At 61.3% G+C, this 15,335-nt stretch overlaps 1 protein-coding gene across 1 annotated transcript in view; it reads left to right on the top strand.

Annotated features, from left to right (window-relative positions):
• Positions 1-4,851: 4,851 nt before the first annotated feature.
• ONECUT1 (one cut homeobox 1) overlaps positions 4,852-15,335 on the top strand; it is a 16,974-nt gene continuing 6,490 nt past the window's right edge. The window contains exon 1 of the mRNA XM_084267871.1: positions 4,852-6,470. Coding sequence (XP_084123997.1) covers positions 5,390-6,470 — 1,081 coding nt within the window. The 5' untranslated portion in view covers positions 4,852-5,389. The remainder of the gene's footprint in view (positions 6,471-15,335) is intronic.

The following is a 15,335-nucleotide window of genomic DNA, read 5'->3' on the forward strand; positions in this document are numbered from 1 at the left end:
GTGCGAACCGCCGCGGCTGCACGGCGTGGGTCGCGTGTGGATCACACCTGGCCCTCCCGGGGCCAGAGGGGTGTCCCGGCGGGGGGGCAGCGCCGGGCCGGTCCCAGCCTGCCTCCGAAGAGGCGGCAGCGTGGAGCACAAACGCATGAAACTATCAGAAGTCATTTATCCGGTTTCATAAATAATGTCCTTATTACCTCCAGCCCCCTTAATTCATGCTCCTGTCCGCTTGATTGCGGGGTTTCAGCAGATAAAAAGTTTATAAGTTGGTCGGGTCCTTGTTTTCCTTTTTCCATCATTAACATCATTAATATAAGCTATCAATAACCCTGTCGTTTGGAGCATAGCTTCACAGTATTGATCTGCGCAGCTATTCATCTCTGCCATAGAAGACACGGAATAATTTTCGCATTACAGTAGCTTGGATTTGCTTTTAATTCATATTTAAAGCTGCAACTGGCTCTGTGGAGCTCTCTGCGAAAGACTAGAGGCGCCTAATTAATAATAAGTTAGAAACGAAGGAAGGCACCAGTGGATAAATAATTAATACAGACATCTCTGTCTCTTTGAATATTGCTACTTTAAAAATTTAGACTTACCAGGGCCATACTGTAAGTCTGCAAGTTATATTGAGGAGATGATTTAAGAAAGCTATTTTTTTTTCCTGAAATACAATGCTAAATTATTTACGGTGTTTTGCAATCTTCCATAAGTTCCTTCATTAACAAGCGCTGCGGTTTGCTCCGGGGGGTGCGGGAGAGCGCGGCTGCAGAGAGGGATCGCGGCGGCTCGGCCGGGGCAGCGCCCGGCAGCCCGCGGGGCTCTCTCGGTGCCCCGCTCCCAGATCCGCGTCCCAGAGCCCGGGCAGACACCCGGCCCGAGGGGCGGCCGGAGGGGGAAAAGAGGGGAGCCCCGGGCAGCGGGGGCTACCTGACAAGCTGGGAACAAGCTCAGCCACCGCGCTGCCGCCGCCCGGGCTGCCTGCGGCTCCCCTCGGGCAGAAGCCCGGGTTCGGGGCCGAAGGCTGCGGGGGGACCCGGGACCGCTCTTGCCCCCCTTCCTTCCCCCGAGTGGGCACCCGCAGCGAGCCCCCCGCTGCGCCGCAGCTTCCCCTGAAAGCCGGGCCCTCCCCCGCCCGCCCCGGCCGGTGCAGCCCTCTTTTCTCTGCCTGCCCCCGACAGATGTATATGTTTTTGTCACCGAGCAAGTTTCCAAGAAGCTCGACAGGGGAAAGTCTGGAAAAGTTAATCCCCCCCGGCAGCTGTTGGCTTTGGGAGCCTTCGAGCGTCACCTTTGACACGCTCCCCCGTGCGAGGGGACCCGGGTGCCGCAAGCTGTCACCGCGCAGGAGGCGCGGGAGAGCCGCGCAGGGACAGGAGGGCGCGGGAGGCGGCAGCGTGCACACACGCAATTAAAAAAGCTTTTTCTTTTTTTTAAAGAAAATAACAGTAATAAAAATTAAAAACCCTTCTGGTCGGTCCGCTCCAGCGTATCGCGATCGCTGTCCCGGGCCGGACCGCCCCGTCCAGGCCCCGGTGTCCGCGCGGTGTTTGCTGGCGTCAGGCTGGAGCTTACGGCCGTTTCATGGTGTCATTATCTCGGATTTAAAAAGCACACACACGCAACGCAATTCAAACAAGCAAAGTTGCGTTTTAAGTCCGCTCCGAGTATCTGCTGATCAAATAAAGACTTAAGGGCGGTAACGATTATTCTGTTAAATATATGGTACTTGACTGCACAAGCAGTAATTGATTAGCGCACCGAAATTATCTCCCCTCGGCGCTCCCCGCTCCACCGGCGGGGCGGGAGGCTCCGCGGGGGGAACCGTTCCGGGGCCCGCGCCGAGGGGAGCCCACGGCCGGGCACCCTCGACGGCCGGGAGCCGGGGAGACGGAGAGGTGTGCCGGTTTCGTCTTCCCATTCCCGGACCCCCGAGAACCCACCGGGAGTCCCGGGGCACCCTGCGGCCGAACTCGGGCCCGGGCGGCGTCTGAAACTGCAGCACTGCGCGGCCGTCCGCACCGGCGGCTTTTGCACACCAGGGCCGCTCCGTCGTACAGATCCCCCGAAAGAGTAACGGGGGGAAACAATTTTAGGAGGAAAGATGCATGTGGGACTGGGAAGTGCGAATCTACGGCCACTAAGGGTAGCAAGCAAGAGAACCTCGGCCGGGGCCGGCGTCTCCCAGGACTCTCCAAATAGTTTGGGGTTTGGCTTTATGCTCTTTTCTTGAAGAAAAAAAATGATGTTCTGAGTTCCTACAAACTCGAGGGAGTAACTTATATTCCCTAGGATGTTTGCTTTGGTAACTAATCGCTAAACACGTGGAGATGAAATATTTTTAATTAAACTGTAAATTGTATACAGATATTGATAATGAAGAAGCTGACAACGTTTCGATTAGATCCGTGACATCACTTCTCGCTGGCCTGGGAAGCGATCACAGCCGTTCACTTCGGCCTCGAAATGCTTTCGCTGATTTTGTTTTATTTTATCCTAAACATTTCCCGCTTTCATTAATTAGGTTTCGGTTCTGGTTTTGATTCTTTCGCAGAATCACCTTTCTTCATCTACCCCCGGCTGTAAGAAATGCGGACACTGTGCTCGTTATCGTTACCAAAAAAATTCAAAGAGATGCGGGAGCGTCTCGGGCTGAGGGAGCGATGGGAGAGGCGGGAGCTGTGCGGGGTCTGTAAGTGTTTCTTCGCGAAAATAAAACACGGCGGAGCCGCCCGCACCCAGGGAAGATGAGCGGAGGTGAGTAACGGGTGTCTTTCGGAGACGTGCTTCAGCGGCGCTGAGTTCTTACAAATAGGTGTATGTGCGGAAAGTGCGGGAAAGAAATAAACCCGCCGTGGAAGGGCTGAATTTATAGGGGGGAGAGCTCCCGGTACTCGCTCCCAGGGCCGTAGGCGCCACACGCTCAGCGCACAGTTGGGATTTTAAAAGTTTTCTGCGAGCACGGCCGGCGTCTGGGGCTGGTTTGAGCTCAGCGCCCGCACGCACACGCGGCCACATTCACACGGCCACGGCCACCCCCGGGCAGACGGTCCCGCAGTGGGCTCCCGGGACACGGTCCCCACGAGCACCCCACGGAGGACCGCGACGTACCGCGGTGGCCGGGCGAGAGGCAGGCTGCGGGGAGGCGGCGTGTGCCGCCCGCTCGCCTTCGGGGCTCGCCGTGGGCGGCCAAGGGGTGAGGGCGCGGGGCTCCTGGTACGGTCCCTGCGCCCGCACCCCACGAGGGCGAGAGGGAGTGTCACACCTCGTCCCCGCAGGCATTTTGTCGGGGGTGGCCGGGGCGGGAGCGTGACCAGGCCTGGCCCCTACGGCGGGGGGTCCTCGCCGAGGCCCCGGTACGCCCCGATTTCGGCCGCTGCCGCAGGACCCGGCGATACTTCGGGCTCAAAGTTCGGGGCGAGGGGTCTCTCTGCCTCACGGGGCCGGTGCGGCAGCGAGTCCCCTTGGGCTCCCGAGCAGTGCGCTTCCCCCCCAGCGCGCTGAGGGAACCCTCCACAGGTCTTGGCCGTCAGGTTGGGCAACAGCTCCGAGAGAAATAACCCCAGGGTTTAATTCCAGCTCGCTCCTGGGGCGATTCTTGCCCTGGGACCGGCCCCAATCTCTGTTCCTGTGGCATGAACGTTGTGGCAGGACGAAGGGAAGGTGACGGCCCCTCGTTACAGACATCGCGCAGGGGAGCTGCGGAGGGAGGCTGGGTGCTCTCCCTTTGCATCCCGCCTGCCTGGGCTTTGCGGGGGCGGGTGCTCCAGCCCCATCCCCCCCTCCGCGTGGAAAAGACACCCGGCTCCTGGGGTGAGCCCCACCGCGGCGGGGACGTGCTTGCCGGCCTCGCGCCTAGCGAAGGGGCCAGGCTGCTCCGCGGGGTGCCCGAGAGCTCCCGCGGGCCCCGACGGCGCAGCGGGGGGAAGCGGCGGCGGGCGGGGCGGCCTTTGTGCGCTGCCGGCCCGGTGCCTCCCGGCTGCGGCCCCGCGGCTCTCCCGCGGCGCGTCTCGGCCCGCCCCGTCCCTCCCGCCGCTCGGCGCCGCGCACACGCTGCACTCTGCCCGGCGTGGTTCGTTATTGTTAATGGGCGAACAATAGGCACATCTGCCCTTTCTTCCAGCATAAAGGCACCTTAGCTAACGAGGGGGGCTGGCGGGTGGGCTCGCTTTTTCTTTCTCCTCCTCCTCCTCCTCCTTTTCTTTCTTTTGGGGGAAAAAAATAAAAGAAAACCAGCGGCACGTCCGGCTGCTGGGCGCCGCGGGGCATATGCTCGCCTTGCACCGCCTGGCACGGCCTCCGGGCCGCTCGGGGACCCCAGCGGGTACGGGAGGGGGTCCCTCCCCATCGCGTTGCCTGGTCCGTTTCAGCGGGAGTCTCGGGGGGGACGGGGCGATAGCTTCGAGGGAAAGCGGCGGGGAGGAGTGCAGGGGGGACCCCGGTTGGACCCGGGACCGAGCACCACAGGGCTCCTGGCGCCCATCCCCAGGCCAGGTAACGGGAAGCGTCCCGACAGGGTAGCGCAAAGGAGCGATTCCCGGCCCGGCGGGCGCGGGGAGGGGGGTGCCAGAATACACAGCGGGTACTGCCCACGGCGCCCTCGGGCAGGGCGGTCTCACCCCCGGAAGCTCCCGGTGAAGTGAGGGCGAGGAGGCTCCGCGCTCACGGAAAACGCGGAGTCACCGAAGGGGCGGGGCGGCCGGCCCTAATACCCGGGAGCCGCCCGCCCGGCGGAGGCGGGGTACAGGGGGCCGGCCCTTTGTGCCCGGCGGGGAGGGGGGATGGGGGTGTGCCACTACGGCCCGGGGCAGCGGCGCAGAACCGCACAGCACCGCCGAGCACAGCCGCCGCCGCGCAGGGCTCGCCTCCTTAATAGGGGCGGTGACGTCAGGGGGGCGGAGGCGGCGCGGACGGGGGCGGGGTGCCGCGCGCATGCGCCGGGCCGCCGGCCGCGCCGCTGCAGCAGCGGAGCGGTGTCCAAACGGCGGAGCGCAGTGAGAGCCATGGCTAGAGATGGCGAGGGACGCGGCCAGACACCCGCCGCGGCTGCGGAGCCTGGCCTGAGGGAGCGGGGGGCCTAGAACCGACCCGACGGCGTCATCCAGCAACAGAAAAAAAAAATAACCGAATAAATACATTACAAAAAAAAAACCAAAAAAGAAGGAAAAGCCGCCAGCCCGGCAGCAGCACCGCCAGCAGCCCGCAGCAGCCCGGCAGCAGCACCGCCAGCAGCCCGCAGCAGCCCGCAGCAGCACCGCCACCAGCCCGCAGCGCCCGCCCGCCGCCGCCGGCCCGCGGGAGGAACCGGCCCGCGGCCGCCGCGAAGAGCTCCGGGACGCCCCGCCGCCCACCAGATAGATGTGCGGTCCAGCCGCCCGCACGGCCGACGATGAACGCGCAGCTGGCGATGGAGAACATCGGCGATCTGCACGGGGTGAGCCATGAGCCGGTACCCGCCGCCGCCGACCTGATGAGCGGCAGCCCCCACCACCGGAGCGCGGTGGCCCACCGCGGCAGCCACCTGCCGGCCCACCCGCGCTCCATGGGCATGGCGTCCATCCTCGACGGCGGCGACTACCACCACCACCACCGGCCGCCCGACCACGCGCTGACGGGTCCCCTGCACCCCACCATGACCATGGCCTGCGAGACACCCCCCGGCATGAGCATGAGCAGTACCTACACCACGTTAACCCCTCTGCAGCCTCTACCTCCCATCTCGACCGTCTCGGACAAGTTCCCTCACCACCACCACCACCATCACCACCACCACCACCCCCACCAGCGGATACCGGGCAATGTGAGCGGCAGCTTCACGCTCATGCGGGACGAGAGGGGTCTGGCATCTATGAACAATCTCTACACCCCCTACCATAAGGATGTTACCGGCATGGGGCAAAGCCTCTCTCCGTTGTCTGGATCGGGCCTGGGGAGCATCCACAACTCCCAGCAAGGGCTGCCCCACTACGCTCACCCCAGTGCCACCATGCCCGCCGAGAAAATGCTCACCCCAAATGGATTTGAAGCCCACCACCCTGCCATGTTAGCCAGGCATGGCGACCAACACCTCACCCCCACCTCCGCTGGCATGGTGCCTATCAACGGGATCCCACACCACCCCCATGCCCACTTGAATGCCCAGAGCCACGGGCAGATTCTGGGCTCTGCCAGGGAGCAAAACCCTTCTGTAACTGGTTCGCAGGTCAACAGTGGAAGTAATTCAGGGCAAATGGAAGAAATCAATACCAAAGAAGTAGCTCAGAGGATCACCACCGAGCTCAAGCGGTACAGCATCCCCCAGGCTATCTTCGCCCAGAGGGTGCTGTGCCGCTCTCAAGGGACCCTCTCAGACCTGCTGAGGAACCCCAAGCCCTGGAGCAAGCTCAAATCCGGCCGGGAGACCTTCCGCAGGATGTGGAAGTGGCTCCAAGAGCCGGAGTTTCAGCGGATGTCTGCTCTGCGGCTGGCAGGTGAGCCCGCTGCGGGGCGGTCGGGGCACGGCGGCGGCGGGGTTGGGGCGCCGGGCCCTGGCGGGCCGCCCCGGTCCCTGCCTGCCCCTGAGGAGCAGCCCCGGCCCCCTCTCCGTCGCTCCGTTTCTCTTCTTTCCCCGCTCCCTATACCGGCTCCGCGCACCGGCACCGTCCGGCTCCTCCGCGCTGCGCTCTCGGCTGCCAGACAAAGCCATGCTGGATCTTGGGCTACGCACTGCGGCGCCCCGGCTTTCCCCGTTATCCCGGGCGGGGCGCACCCGCCAGACTCGTCTGTGGCCGGCGGGACGGCGACCGGCGTGCCCGGTAACGGGGCGCCGCCGCCCGCAGCGACCGGAGTCCGCGCTGCCGTGCGCGGGCAGGATGAGGCGGAAATGCTTTAATTGGCGACTCTCGGAACGACCGGGCAGTACAGGGTCCGGTACGACCCACGGACGGGGTGCGAGGGAGCCCCCGGTAACGCGCCGCCGAGAGTAGTTGGTGCGTCTGCTTTGTGCTGGGGGCGGCGGCCCCGGCGGCGGCGGGCTCCGGTCGCGGGGGCGGCGGGGCTCGGGCCGGGGTTAGCACCGCGTCCCACTCAGGTCGGGTTAGGTGTTCTGGGACGGGGCTTTTCCCACAAACGGTACGAGCCCGGCGTGGGAATGGTGGCTTGGAAGCGCTGTCGGCTGGAATTGTTGGATTTTTTTACCAGGTTGGGGTTTGGTGGGGTTTGGGGTTTGGTTCGGGTTCTGGGGTTGTTTTTCTTTTTTCCACACTGGTTGTAATTATCATTAGGCCGTGGAGTTTGAATTTCGCGTGGATGCTTCTGCATGAGAGATGCAATCCGTGTCGCTGCTCCCGTATTGTCTGCTCGGAGATTTCCGTCCCGTTCGGTACCTGTCCTCCTCTGCCGCCTCCCCAAAGCCGCCAGCCTGTGCTCCCAGCGCAGAGCCCGGGTTTAATATGCCGTGAGTGAGGGTTTGTTAATTAAGTGATAGGTCTCCATTAATTTGTCCCTGGAGAACGCGAGACAGTCAATCCGAGTTGGAGCCGGGGTCACTGATCCGTTTCACAGACAAAAATAAGGGAAGGGCCCCATCCTCCTCCTCTCAAACGCGCAAACGGTCCTGCGCTTTGGACTACCGCGACGGTGGGCATTGGGAAACGCTTCCCGACCGCGCGGGGACCCGTCTGGGCCACCACCGTTCTCCTTGCCTTGTTCCAGCCACCCTCCTCGTTTCTGAAGCCTGAGGCGGTGCTGGGAAGGGCCGGCAGCAGGATCTCCCTCCCTGCTGTAGCTGGCCCTGTGCTGCGCGCCGGTGGGGAGGACGTTGCTCTCTTTGGCTTCCACTCCTGCGGAGTCAGTTTCAAAGGTCTGAGCTCTCAGAAAATGACCTTTCCGCCTTCCCTTCCTCAACAACCACCCCATCAGGAAAAAACCCTCGTCTTGCTGGTGCTACCCAGGAGAGGAGGATGGAGTTTGTGTTTCCACTATCCCCGTAACGATTGCTAAGGCGAACTTTCTTCGATTTGGAGCGTATTTTTACGACAATTCGGTCGACCTGAATCTCCGCTCATTTGCATAGATCGATACTGGAAACAACCCCTCGCTTCGGAGCCTGCTGGCATCCCCTCCCTGGCGCTGCCGGCCGGGAAGCTCTGCCAGCCCGGGCCGCAAGGCCAGGCAGGAGGGAGGTGGCAGCTCCCCGCGGCGCGGCCGCTGTCTGCCGGGGACGGCAGCGCTCTGTCCAGCTGCCGGGTCCGGAGAGACCCATTGTTCGCCTCTGCCCCGAAACCGCCCCTTCCTGCAGCCACCCCGGCGCTACCCTCGCATAAACGGATCCCGGTAATCCCGTTAGAGAGACAAAGCCTCATTATTCCGCCTTCCCCTTCCGACCAAACCCGAAAGCTGGCACCTCACAGAGACGGCCTCCCCGGGGCGAAACTGGGCTCGCAGCCCGGGGCGGCGAGGTGGGGGTCGGGGAGCGCTGCCCCACCAGAGAGTCTCCGCGTCCGCCGCAGCCAGGCCGGGCCCCGCGGGGCTCCCGCGCGTCGCAGGGGGCTTCGCCTGGCGCTGCCCCACCTGGGAGCCGGCACCCCGCAGCACGTGGTCATTTGCATAACGCTGCGTCCCAGCCAATGGGGGCGGCCCCAGGAGCCCCCCGCCCCGCCCCGCGCAGGAAGCGCCGCGCTGCGCGCCCCTGCGCGCTGCCCGTCCTGCGCTGCAGGCGATCTGCTGTAGATGCATAAACTATCGATTTTATTTTGCGCGGGTTTTATATGTGTGATGATCTTACTAAGTGGTAAAAATCTGCCCCGATTGATATTGATGTACGAACATCAATTCAAAATGCCATAAATTACTCCAGCCGACGCAAATTAAATTTCACATCCAAATTATAACTCACTCCCGGGCGCTCAGAAGAATTATCAGGTAGATAGATATGTGGAGCGGAGCCCTCGCCATCTTCTTTTCTTCTCTTTCTGATTTCCTGCCGTCAGGGGCCGGGAGGTGGTGAGGGGGACGCTGCCTGCTTATTTTAGGCCTCACGGGCTTGCCCAGCACTTTATCTCGAGTATTTGCCCCTTCCAGCCGTCCCTGGGGGATTCCTACCTCCCAGATTACAGAAGCTCCGACAAATAGAGGAAAAATTGGTAGTTACATGGAAGCGGGATTGAGGTCTTGACACTTCCTGGGCTGTCTCTTGAAATGTAAGCAGAACTGCTAATTGCAAAGCTGACCTCTTCCAGCCTCCATCTTATTCATCCCCTCTTCCTTCTCCTCTCTGTTCCCTTTCCTTTGTCCCCCTCTCGCTCCCCCTCTATCACTGAATATTTATCTATTTGGCCGTTTCGCTCTTAGTTTTCCCTCCCCCCGCCTTCACAGACATTTGGAAGGGCACTGAAAGGATACCAGAAAAAAAGAAACAAAATACAATTCAAAGAAAACGAGCATCCCTTCTGCAGCCTGCTGGGATTCAATGGGGAATTTATTTCAGGCTGTTTTCTTACATAGAGAGAGAGTGTGTGTGGGGGGGGGGGGGGCGGGGGGGGGGGGGGTGGTGAGGCGGTTAGGAGGGCATAAAGAAAGCAAAACCCGATTCGTCTTGTTGAGGAAAAAATAATCTGCTTCGAGCCATTTGTTCGAAGCGCATCTGGGCGCAGGCCGGCTGCGGGCCCCGCGCAGGCTGCCCGCCGGGGAGGGAGGGATCCGCTCGAGGGCGAAAAGCCGCGGAGAAACGTTTCGGGAACGGGCGAGGGTGTTACAAGGGACCCCACAGGTCCCTTCGAGTCTACTGCAGGAGAGAGGGAGAGAGTCCGGTTTGCCCGGGTGCAGCCTCTGAGCGAGCTCGTCCCGAAGGGTCCCTCCGCGGCGGTTTCGACCCTCCGGATTTCCCGAGCCCGTCCCGGAGCGGTGGGAACCGTGCTCAGGTAGAGCGGGGGCCGTGGGGGAACTGTGCTTGCCCACGGGGCTCAGGCGGGGCGGATGGCCCATCCCTCCCGAGCCGCTCGGTATTTGCCTTGCGAGCTGGCTGTTCCTGTCGGTAGTTGCGGCTCTTTCTCTCCCCTCCTCTTTCTCTTTCTCCCTCCCGAAGTGGATCCCGGCTAAGCTGAAGCCTTGGGAAGCCGGCGAGAAACGCTCGCCAAATTAACTGTAAAGAAATCGATACTGTAATCAGAGCGTTTTCCACATTAAATATGAAATCTAATGAACGCCGTTTGCACCTCTCGCCCCTCCGGCCGCCCCTGCCTGCGCCGGGGAAGGTCGATGCCGCTCCAGCCCCAGCAGCGCCCCGGCCCCGATTGCCTCATTAGGGCCTGTTTAATATTTACCCGGCGGGGACTTTGCATAAATGCATTTGCATCACGGAGGCGGAGGGCATCGACCGGGGGCTTCGCCGCCGACACCGCGGGAAGGCCCTGCCGCTCCCCGCCCCGAGCGCCGCCCGGACGCTGCCGGGACGGGCGTGGGCCTGGCTCCGCGCACCGCGGCCGTTCCGCGGCTGCCGGCGCAGGGCTGGTGCCGAGGCAAGGAGCGGCGGCCCGGTAGGACCGAAGGGTAGGAGAGCAGCCCCCGGAGCGATCGTGCCCCGCCGCAGCGCCCGGTGCGCAGCCGGGCGGGCGCTGGGAGCCGCGCTTGTTTGCCGGCCGTGTCCTTGCGGCGGGATTGATTTACAGCCGCTCGCACACAGCCGCGTTTGCCCTTCGTTAATGTTTGCCCAGCGGGAGGCGGAGGAGCGGGGCCAGGCGGCGAGCCGCGTTCCTTCGCACCGGGCCGGGCTCGCCCAGCGCCCGTCCCCGGTCCCACAGCTCGGCCCGTGTTTATTTGTTTGTTTGTTTTAATTAGCAGCCGCATGGCGGGGAGCCGCAGGGGAGGGGAGGGAGGGGAGGGAGGGGGGCGGGGAGGCGTGTCCCATTCCCACCCTCGCTGCCGTTTGGATGAAACAGCCTCAAAATGGGGCCGCTCCCCACTGCGGGCACAGCCGGGGCTGGCCCGGGGCGCCGCACGGACGGGCTGTGGGTGCGATGGAGACCTGCCTTCCCCCCCCGTCTGCGCGCCCCCACCGGCCGGGGCCACCGACACGCCTGCAGCCCTCGCACATCGCCCCTCGGTTCCCGGGGGCTCTGCGCCATCTACTGACCGCCGGCGGGTGGGAGCCGTCCCCGCTGGCCCGGGTACGCTGCCCGAACCGGGCGGCGGCCGGTCCGCCGGACCGGGAGGCGGAGGTTCCGGGGAGCGTTGCGGGCTGGGGTGCATCCTGGACGAGTGTCCTGCTCCGGCGCCTCGGCTGTCTGCGTCCGCTGGCACCCCGCTCCCTCCCGTGTGCGGCTCGGCCCGGACCGGCTTCAGCACCGCGGACAGCTACGGGCAGCGCAGCCCAGCTCCCGGTGCTCCCTCTCCCGGGCGAGCCCCGCGGCCGGCCGGAGCGAAGCCGGCCCTGCTGTTTCGGGGCGAGACCGCCGGAGGCCGGCCGCAGGGGTTTCCCGAGCCGCCCCACGGCTGCCAGCTCCGACGGCGAGCGGCGCCGCATCGGTTACACGTCCCGGCAGCCCGCAATTAGGGCCGCGCTGCTGCTGTTCGGGCCGGGCTGGGCTGTGCCTCCGCCTCCCGCGGCGGTGTGCTCGGGCCGCCCGCGGGTGCGGCCGCGCTGCGGCAGCGGGACCCGCTCGGTCCCGGCCAGCGGACCTGGTTCATGGATGGATGCGTTCCCACCCTCGCGTGGAAGGGAAGCGAGTTCCGCACAGCTGTCACTCTGCGCGACCTGCCCCGCAACCGAGGGGGCGGGATGCCCCGGGAGGAGCGGCGAGGGGCGCGGCGCCGGGACCGTGCCCGCCGCAGGTGCACGGGTGGGGAGCCCGGGCGCTGCCGGGGCTGCAGCGTGAGAGCTGCCCGATACACAGCCGGGAAGGAACGTGATGCTCTCAGTGAGACAAAATTATCCGGGAATGCACGATCCAGGAACGCATCGGTGCCTGCGTCTGCATGTACCGGCACTAAACCAAAGCTCAGGCTCTGCCTCAAGCAGGCTTTACCTGTCCTCTGTGCAGTAGAAGGAGCCCCATAACCTCTACACAAGGGACAAGTTCGTTTTGAGGGATACTTAAGTTGACTCTTAAGCGCAGGAGCTTTTGCTCGAGGTGCTGGTGACTTTAATCTGAAGACTGCGGGCACCGAGGAGAGTTTTTTCTGAGGACCGAGCGGGGACATAGCCCGGCATCATGTCGGCTAGTTCCATGATCAAATCGATAAATGTTGATTCGCATTTAAAATATAAATCTATCTGGATAAATCATACACTGACAGAGAAGCGACCGATACTTACTTTCTTCGGAAGTACAGCTTACTTGAACCATTTTGCTTAAGAGGAGGTCAGTTTTACGATGCTGAAAGGGTAATTTATAGGGACAATTTATTAGCTCAACAGTAGTTTTGATTTTTTTCCCCGTTTTAGGGCGATAGGGAGTCTCAGTGGTAACATTTTATGTACAGCACAAATGACAATTAAAACGCGATGGACTGCTGCTTCACAAGCGTGCGAGTGGCATCACGAGCTGCTGTGTGACGCCAGCTTTGGTGTGTGCAAACACTTGCTGGTGGACTGTTAGAAATGCTGCTACTTACAGACGGCTAAAAGCATGAAATCAGTTGGCACGGGGGCCTCTTCCTTAGCGACGTGGGTGCCGAAGCTGCTGCTGCGAATCTGCTCTAAGGTTACATTTTTAAGGTACATCCTGGCTGTGCCGGGGAGAAGTTCCCCATCGGTGGTGCAGGCAGGTTCCCCGCAGGTCCGCAGCCCTCCCCGCACAGAGGCAGGCTGCTACACGCCTGCCATAGCACCCCCGCCCCCCCGGAAACGGGGGGACTTCTCTGTGTCATCACTGCCGTATTTCTTGTTCGTTTGAGACATATCTCGCTCTTTTGGATATATTGGCTGGGGGCTTAAGAACTGTAGCGGGGAAAGCGGGAAGGGGCAGGTGGGTCCTTAGGAAAGGAGCCTGAGAAGCTGGCCAGGTTTTCAAGTAAATCTGACCACCCTCAACGTCCGAGCAAAGGTTTTGCAATGGATCGCGTCACTTCCAACGCTCAGAAACTCAATTTTCGGCGTCTGCAGCAGAGCCTCGGGCTGGAGCAGCAGAGAGGCGCGGATTAACCAGGCCTGGAGGGTTCGTTCCCACCGCACCGTTCGACGCAGGCGGCATCGTGCCAGGGCGAAGCTCTATCGCAGCCCAGGGCAGGCCGGCCCGATGTGGCTCCGCACCAGTACGCGCCCTGTAAAACCCGCGCAGCTGGGAGCGGAGCGGGGCGGGGCCCTCGGTGCTCCCCGCGGCGGGGCGGGGCGGGGCGGCCGCCGCTCCTCGGGCGCGGTGCGGTGTGGGGCGGGGCAGCCGCTTCCCGGCGTGAAGCTGCGCGGAGCGAGGAGCGGTTCTCGGCTGGGCGGTGCGGATGCGGAGCAGGCAGCGTTTCCTGGCGGAGCGGAGCAGAGCGGAGCAGGCAGTGCTACCCGGCTGGGTGGCGAGGCGAGGCGAGGCGAGGCGAGGCGCGGAGCGGAGCGGAGCGGAGCGGTGCGGTGCGGTGAGATGAGATGAGGCGCGGAGCGGTGCGGAGCGGTGCGGTGGGGAGCGGTGCGGTGGGGAGCGCGGCGCGGCCCCCATGCTGGGCAGCGGCGGGGAGCGGGCGCCACCCAGGGGCCGGGGGCTGCCTCCGCCGCCGCGGCGGGGGGCGGGCGCCGGGAAGCGGTAACACGGGTAAAATATTGATGTAGTCGCAAAAATCGTTCATTAAGGCAATTTAATCTTTGCTATTAAATGTCTTTGCAATTCATTTAGGGTAATTAAGATGCAGTTAAAGCGATTAAATTCTAATTACTTATGCTAGACAAAGAAATATTTGTCACGGTAATATGGTTAACTAAAGACCCAGCTGAAGAAATTTAACATTTACTTCAAATGATATCGCAGGAAAATCGGGTGCTTTCCCCTGATTGATCCACTTAGCAACTTATTCTGTAATGGTGATGTCAGCTCGCTCAAGTGGTCAGGGATCCATCAGCACTGTAAGTTTGTGTAAACCCCGGCATCCCGAACTGTTGAGTCAGCACTCCTTCATCAGGTGCACTTTATTATTCCAGGGGCAGCAAATTAAGGTCGCTCATTTTAATACAGTGCACAGGAGCAAGACGTTTGCCATTCAGTCCCAGCTGGGATCTGTATGCTGGCAAGCTGATGTCATCCTGTGAGCTCCCCATACAGGAACACATTTTGCTCTCCTTTCATGTTATGAAACAACAGAGTGTCGCTCAGGCTTGATGTCAGACACGTAAGATACAGGTGAAATGACCTCTAAATGAGTGTAAATACAAATCACTAGAAAGAAAAGTGTGAAATGCCGAAGGATGCAGTAATAAGAAATAATGTAGTATGATGCAAACCTCTCAGGATACCCCATGCTGTCTTCAGTGGAAAGGGGAATGGTTGGGGGTACAACCGTGTAGGCTTTTGTCTCTGACATGTGAATGGCTTTATCCTATGGTGGCTGCAAACTTTTGGGAGTGCTCTCTGCAGCATTGATGCTGTCTGCTAACTGCCATGGTGGGAGTATGTGGCCATGAGCTGCCCAGATGCACAGAGGCTCTGTCTCATGCAGCACCTTTCCGGAGGGATTCCATCCCCCAGGACCCTTTGAAGGTCTCAGGGCAGTGACAAGCAGGGTAAGGCAGTGCAGGGGGGCACCAAATGTTTTGGAGTGAATGGCATGCAGCAGCTGTGGTTATTCATCCAGGCCAGAGAGATGTGCTTGCTTTTAGTTCCTGTGGTGAAGTCTGTGCACAGGGAGGATGCGTGTTACAAGCCCCTCATCTTGTTCCCATATTCCCCCAAATATGAATTAGGAAAGATCTGTCATCTCTGTGCCTCTCTGCATGCTCCAGAGGTGTTACTCACATGATAAGGACAGGGCTTATCACACTTTATTATACGTTATCATCACCATGAATTTATCGTAAACTTTTGGCTACTTGTTTCCCCTGGGCCGTTGCAGCCGGTGTGATTAGGACTATCTGACGGTCAAAGTGCTTCAGCAGTTTCAGCCTCCTATGGAAATGCTGCTGCCTTTCCACCCAAAGGTAGAACCTCCTTCAGAAGAATATCCCCCAGGATATTCTCTAGCTGGTGCCAGTCAAGAGTTTTCACTCGCTAAAAATGTTATCAGATATTTTGCAGTGTTTCAAAACTGGAAGCTTTAAAAATAGATTCCCAGGGTCTTAGTGGGTGCAGATCAGACTGTGGCTGGGACAGGTCCCAGCCTTGATGGGCTTGACACAAGAGACTGGAAAATACATGTAAGGAGAGAATCCTGAAAGGGTTTCT

This window comes from Gallinula chloropus (genome assembly GCF_964237585.1).
Source record: "Gallinula chloropus genome assembly, chromosome: 9".
Classification (NCBI taxonomy): Eukaryota; Metazoa; Chordata; class Aves; order Gruiformes; family Rallidae; genus Gallinula; species Gallinula chloropus.